Genomic DNA, 6,818 nt, shown 5'->3' with positions numbered 1-6,818 from the left:
GGGGGCGGGCCGGGCCGGGCCGGGGCGTGCCAGGCGCCGAAATAAGAGTCGGTGCGGGCCGATTCTTCCGCCTTAGTGTATCGGGCGGCCGCAGTTGGAGTAGTTTCGTCCCGTTCTCTCCTTGGGGGGTAGTTGTGGTACCGCCGTTGCTGCGTAACTTCTCCCCGGTGCGGAGTGCGGCCCTTCGGTCCCCTCAGACCTCGGCGGCGATGGGGTCCCGGGCGTCCACGCTGCTGCGAGACGAGGAGATTGAGGAGATCAAGAAGGAGACGGGCTGTGAGTGTGGGGGCGTGGGGTGGGCTGTGAGGGGGGCCGGGCGCCCGAGCGGGGCAGCGTCCCCTCCCTGCCGCCGGGGAGGCGCCTCGGCCGGCCCCGCCGCCGCCGGTCCCGTCAGGGCTGCCCTCCGGCCCTTGCCCGCTGCGGGGAGGCGAGGGCCGCCGCTGCCTTCCTGGCTGCGGGCCGGGGCCCCGTTGTCCCCAGTGCCTTGGGGCGGGCGTGTCTCGTAGGCCTGCGGGAGCCAGGGAAGGGCCTCTTGGTTCGGCTTCCCCCAACCGTGCCGCTCGCGACGGGCAGGAACCCGCGGGCAACGCGTCTCCGTCGGTACTGTTGGCCAAAAAGGGCAGCGGCATCGTGGCTTCTGTCAAGAATAGTGTGGCCAGCAGGAGCAGGGAGGTGATTGTGCCCCTGTACTCGGCACTGGTGAGGCCGCGCCTTGAGTCCTGTGTTCAGCTTTGGGCCCCTCAGGACAAGAAGGACACTGAGGGGCTGGAGCGTGTCCGAACAAGGGCAGCGAAGCTGGTGAAGGGTCGGAGAACAAGTCTGATGAGGAGCGGCTGAGGGAGCTGGGGGGGTTTAGCCTGGAGAGGAGGAGGCTGAGGGGAGCCCTTATCGCTCTCTGGAACTTCCTGAACGGAGGTTGTAGTGAGGTGGGTGTTGGTCTCTCCTCCCAGGTCACTAGCGATAGAATGAGAGGAAATGGCCTCAAGTTGCATCAGGGGAGGTTTAGACTGGGTATTAGGGAAAACTTCCTCACCGAAGGAGTGGTCAGGCATTGGAATAGGCTTCCCAGAGAGGTGGTGGAGTATTTAAAAAACGTGTAGACATGATACCTGGGGACATGGTTTAGGAGGCGTGTTGGGTTGGTGGTTGGACCTGATGATCTTGGAGTTCTTTTCCAACTGTTATGATTCTGTGATTCTACTCTGCCTGCCTCCTTGCTCGGGGTTGGTGGTGACTGCCCGCTGTAAATACAGCTGCTGGTAGGTGAGGTGTGCTGTGGGCTGGCCTGGGTGTAAGAGGTGTCGCTGGGAGATTGTGTTTGCTCAGGGCAACTGGGAAGCAAAAGCTGTCATCCAGGCAGCTGGGATCTGCAAGTCCCTTGGATCCTCGCTGTTCTAGGGTTGGGGGGAGATATTACTGTGGCTTAAGGAGGCAAAGATAGGCTGTACAACGGCAGCGGGATCAGAGCGGGAAGGGAGAGAAGCAGTGCTTTTGGTATCTGCAGTATTGCCTCTTGTCAGAGAACTCGTTGGATCTTGAAGAGCTGTATGTCTCTGTTTCCAGTGGTGGAGTTTCTCTCTAGCAGCTGTTGTTAGCCCAAAAAAGCTCTCATTGTATAGTAAACTTTTTCCAGATGTTATTGTTTCATAGGCTATTGCTAAAGTTGCCTTAATGGTATTCGGAATGAATGCTGAGTGGTGCTTAAAACATGAAGGAGGTAATGCAACTTGTGAAAGTTAGGTGTGGTTAACTAAAAGAAGTGAGAATTCCTGCACTAGGCAACAGCTAGGAGTGCATTATTCAAGTTGGACTGTAGTACATAGCTACTTTACTCTATATAATTCTATCAAGTTGTTCTCCATAAATGCAAAGTACCTGAGAAAAGGTAACGCTCAGTGGTGTTAATTTGGCTGATAGAATGGTTGCCTAGCTGAGAATTCTAGCAAATGCTGAATGATTGTAAATAGAGGGTGCCCTCCTAACTGCTTGGAGAGGAGAGATCGTAACATCATAGGTATCCTTTGTGGTTTGCTTCCACGCTTCCCTCCCCTCTGTCAGGAAAACAAGGTCCTGCCAGATCACATTTTTTCCTTCTTATGCTTATTGATCTGTTCTTGCTACATGAAAATACTTTCCTTAGTTTTCTTACCAACAGAAATGGTATGATATATTTATTTTAGGTGATAGTTTATTTGTGTCAGGAAAACAAGTGGCTACAGAAAAGGAGTGGAAGAAAACTAAGACAGTACTGGCTACCGTAATGGACAGCTGAGTGAGTTAACATAGTTTCCATGATCCTTTTTCCATCTGTCAAGGGAACCTTCTACAGGAAGGCTATAATAAACAAGTAGGAATGTCAAAGACTGCTTATCCAGCAAGAACTTACTGTTTTGGTTTTGTGTTTGAGTTTTGTGGTTTTTTTTTAATCACAAAGATCATAGAGTAAAGGTATCCACTTTTAAACCAAAGGTAGCTTGGTTTAAAAACCAAACCCCAAATCTGGAATGTTCTTCCAAAAGATTTTACTTTTTCCCTTATGTCAATATTTGATTTATTGTCAGTGGTTTTTATCCCTAGAATTGTATTTAAGTGATAGTTAAGTAAATACCATTAAGATGGCTGTGTAGGCATTTTAAGCAATAAAACAACTCGGCTCTAGTTAGCCTCTAAATGCTTTTCAGATATCTTCAAAGTGGGGAGCTTAAGGTTGTGATCGGTGGCTTTAACCTTTGTGGCTTGGTTTGGTTCATTTTCCTGTGTTTTTACTATTTAAGTAATACAACTTCGTTAATCAAGCATTGCTAATCTCTGACTCATGCTTGCTTGTAAGTCATCACAGCATGTCTTGCTGACTTTATCAAATCTCCCCTTCCCCCCCCCCCCCCCCAGTCTGTAACCACAGTCTCGGAATGTGATTTTCCTCTGCTTTTTTTACTTCTCCAGGTACATGGAAAATTCCACCAAGCTCTTACTGCTGTTATATACTTCATATAGGTGCAAATATCTATGCAAGGTACAAGGTGGGGAAAAAAATATCCAGGATGCTGGTTTATCTGGAACAAAGTTCACAGGGAAAATGCTAAGTTAGTGTTACTGAATACAGTATGCTGTGGTTTGTTAGAAACTTGATGCTGATGACACTTTACCTGCTAAACAGTTTGAAAAAAGGACTTTGTAGACATGAAACAATTTGGCAGTGCTACATGTCCATCTTGAACTGACATTCTGATAAGTGCTCCCAAGGATTCTTTTTTGGCCTCCTTACTATGAAACATGACTTCTTCAGTTTGTCTGGGATAAATATGAAGCACTGAACAGAACACTTAACCAATTCAATTGACTTCAACTGTGGAATTATACTACTTTTCTTTTGTTCAATTTTATGTAGCACAAAACTGAATAGCTGATGATACTAACGTGAGTGATTAAACCAAATGTTAATGTTCTTTAGCTGAACAGATTAAAAGATATCTTTTAGGGGAATGGAAGCATAGTCTTTCAAGAGTCATACAATGACACTTAATGTCTTGAATGAAATTTAAGTTTGGATTAAACTTCTATATTAATTCTTTATTTTGTGGTAAAACCCACTTCTTAGCGTAATATGTTTAGAAACATCTGCAAAGGTCATGTTTCCAGGAACTGGGGAATAACACGTCTGCTGAAACATCTACTTAGTGACAGAAAATCTCCATCAGGTTCTCAGCAACAGGTGCTAAGCCTGAAGCTGACAGCCATAAATCTTATATGGTGTTGTACACAAATTGTTTGCTTTGCATATAAATGTTTTGAAATTTGAGTTTGAAAAAAAAACCTTCAAGTATTTCATATTTCAGTAGCAACCATAAGAAACAGATGTGAGGTCCAAGGTGTTGCCTGTCTGCATTCTGTTACAAGCTTTTGAAAAGCCATTGGAACGTAACAGTATTCAAACTGTTCGGTTCACGCCCTTTGTTCCCATGCTCTGAAGCATTCTACCTAAAGATTAATAATAAACCAATGCTCATATTGGAGCTTAGGGAAAAAAAATTTAGAGGCATCAGGTTATAGATTTTTGTACCTTGATATTTTTATATAAGTATATAAATATAATATATTTGAGTTTATGCTAATGTTTTAGACAAGAGTTTCAGAATGTCTGATTGTGAAAAAACTTTCCAATGATTTAACAGAAATCAAATAGAGTACAGCTCCTGTTCTAGAGATCTTGACTTAAACTTTCTAAAAGTTTTTAGTGGGATAGCAGTATAGATCAATTGTATTTCAGCTAGCTTTAAGCGTTAATCTTTGATTTTGAGAAGCAACCATAAATTGCAGATCTTGTTTCTTGTTCTCTTATGGTCAGGAGGGAATGTCAAAATCTTTATTTTACATGAGAAGGCTCTGAAAAGTATTCAGTGATACAGCTTTCATGAGGGATGAGAGCCAGAAAGGAAATTATGGAATAATACGGTGGTGAACCTGAATCATCTTCCTTTCTCATATAGCTATGATGTGCTTTTTGTCTAATACAATGTTAACAAACATACCTCCTCTTCTGTCAATAGCTACATAACACCTGTACTAGCTGTTATGCAGGTGTTCCAAAAATGGAGTTGCTGGTGTTAGTTTGGAAATGATAGCTGAGTAGAATTCTCATCACACTTTCTTTCCAGGGAGGAGCGGGAGTACAGGGATTCTTATCAGAGATGCAACTCCAGACTATTCTTTTTTCATCATCAGTTGTTGTTATTGCATATCATATCTAAAATGCTATATCAGAAATGCAGAAATTTGAAGTCTTTAAAATACTGGTGCCTGCTTTCTGTGTGTGTGGTGTTTAACTTGAAATTGAGCAAGCTGCCCAGTTTGATCGTAAAGAAGTTGCCTTAGGTGGAGCAGAGCAAATTGCCCAACCCTATGCAAAGAATGAAAGTTGCCGAGGAGACAAGGGAGAAGAAAAAAAAAAAAACCACTCCAGTTGCTGGCAGGTCATCCTAGAGGAGGGAACAGTTGAACCTAAACAAATAGCGTGGAGAAAGAACAAACCTGAAAAAAGTATGTTGCCTCAGTTGTCATAGATCAGACAACTGCTGTGCAGCCTGTTCCCAAATAAGTTTTAGCAAGTAACAAAAGCATTGTACATGTGCTGGTGAAGGCTTTTAAAACAATTGAATGTGAAAACTACATTAAGTCTGAGTTTAACATTGTAGAAAATAATGCCTTTACTGAGTAAACATTAAAAGTTAATTCAGTCTTATTTCATGTACTTATTACCTTCATCTGAAGAGGCTCTGAAAAGCCAAGATCTTCTGTAGCGCATTCTTTCAGTGTTAAAGAAATTGCTATTCTAGGTAGGTTTAACCTGCTCCCATCATGGGCTCTTCTAAAGATCCAGATGTCTGGTATCTTGGGTTGTCTAATATCTTGGTAATGTTGACACAATGATGCTATACTTAATGCTGGCTTTGGAGTTTCTGTTTCAGTTGCAGATTTAAAAGGTCTGCACTAACTTTCTGTTTGCTTTGTGTCCCAACTCCCTCCTAAACTTCTTTAGGAATAGGCTTTTTAATTTTTAACTCAATGTCCTAGAAGCCTGGAAATTACTTTAGTGAACACCAATGTGAACAAGCTGTTCAGATTCGGGCAGTCCTGCAAAGGAAGAAAAGTAGTCAGGTGTAAAGTCTCTCTGACCACTTTCCAGATGCAGAAAAACTGGGTACACTTTCATCTTTATGGAAAAAGACAGCAGGAGTAGAGATAAGCAAAAGAGAAGGATATATACTGCAACAGAGGTCAGCGATGTTGTGAATGACATAGAGGTCATCAGTGGAGGCTGTGTCCAGATTATTTCTAGCTATAAAGGAATTAAGGGAAATACAGTGGAACTGAGAGTCGAGTATTTTTTTCTCTTTAATTGCCACTTACTGAATCAGATAACCAAAGAATGTTAGAGACAAAAAACATAAATGGGTAGAAGGCAGAGTTAGACAAATTTTTGAAGAAAATGGGCTTACTTGTGGATTCTTGAATATTCAGATCCAATTTATAGCTCATGAAGTCCCTAAACTGTTGATTGCACAAAACAAGTTACATTGGAAGTACCAGGCAATCTTTTTTTTGAACACAGCTTCTGGCAACAGGGTAGCTCACTGTAATGAGGTCTGTTCCTATGAGGAATCATTGACATGCTAATTTGTGTTTATTTTTCTTTTTTTCTCCAGTCTCCCACAGTCAAATCACCCGCTTGTACAGTCGTTTCACCAGCCTAGACAAAGGAGAAAATGGCACTCTTAGGTGGGTATTGTCGCTAATTCAGCTGTCCTTGCATGGGCATATCTGTGGTGGTGGCTGGCTGCTAGAGGATGCTTTACCCTTCTGATTCTCTCCCCTGTCCCACTGGTGGGGGAATGAGCGAGCGACTGTGGGGCTGAGTTGCCGGCTAAACCACAACAGTCTTTTTTGGTGCCCAACATGGGGCTCGAGGGTTTGAGATAATAACAACTGCTGGTCACAGCACCATGTTCTTGTTTATGCAGTTTGTTAAAGATTGGTGTTGGTTTGCTTAGTCTGCTTTGTTCTGCTGTGAATAGTAATGTTTTGTGTAAGAGGTTTGTTACGCAAACACTGGTTTTCAGCTTTATCTGGTGGTTGGGGTTTTTGCTGAAACAGTTACTGTACTTTGGATACCCCCTCATTGAGGCAATTAGCAATTATACCTCCTCCTCTGAGAGATTTTATATGGAGGAAATACAGAATGGTATCTTTGCTACTTTTTTCTATGATGTCTTCACCTTTATTGCAATAACCTTTTTGAATCTTGAACATCCTCGGTTAAG

General features: G+C 43.2%; 1 protein-coding gene across 1 annotated transcript in view; it reads left to right on the top strand.

The window, feature by feature from the left end:
• Nucleotides 1-38: 38 nt before the first annotated feature.
• The window catches only part of CHP1 (calcineurin like EF-hand protein 1), a 45,276-nt gene continuing 38,496 nt past the window's right edge, over nucleotides 39-6,818 (top strand). The window contains exons 1-2 of the mRNA XM_064462525.1: nucleotides 39-276; nucleotides 6,204-6,276. Coding sequence (XP_064318595.1) covers nucleotides 210-276; nucleotides 6,204-6,276 — 140 coding nt within the window. The 5' untranslated portion in view covers nucleotides 39-209. The remainder of the gene's footprint in view (nucleotides 277-6,203; nucleotides 6,277-6,818) is intronic.

The sequence above is a fragment of the Phalacrocorax carbo genome, chromosome 10, assembly GCF_963921805.1.
Source record: "Phalacrocorax carbo chromosome 10, bPhaCar2.1, whole genome shotgun sequence".
In the NCBI taxonomy this organism is placed as follows: Eukaryota; Metazoa; Chordata; class Aves; order Suliformes; family Phalacrocoracidae; genus Phalacrocorax; species Phalacrocorax carbo.
Note: the sequence above shows the minus strand (reverse complement) of the source record. Positions and strands in the feature narration are given on the sequence as shown.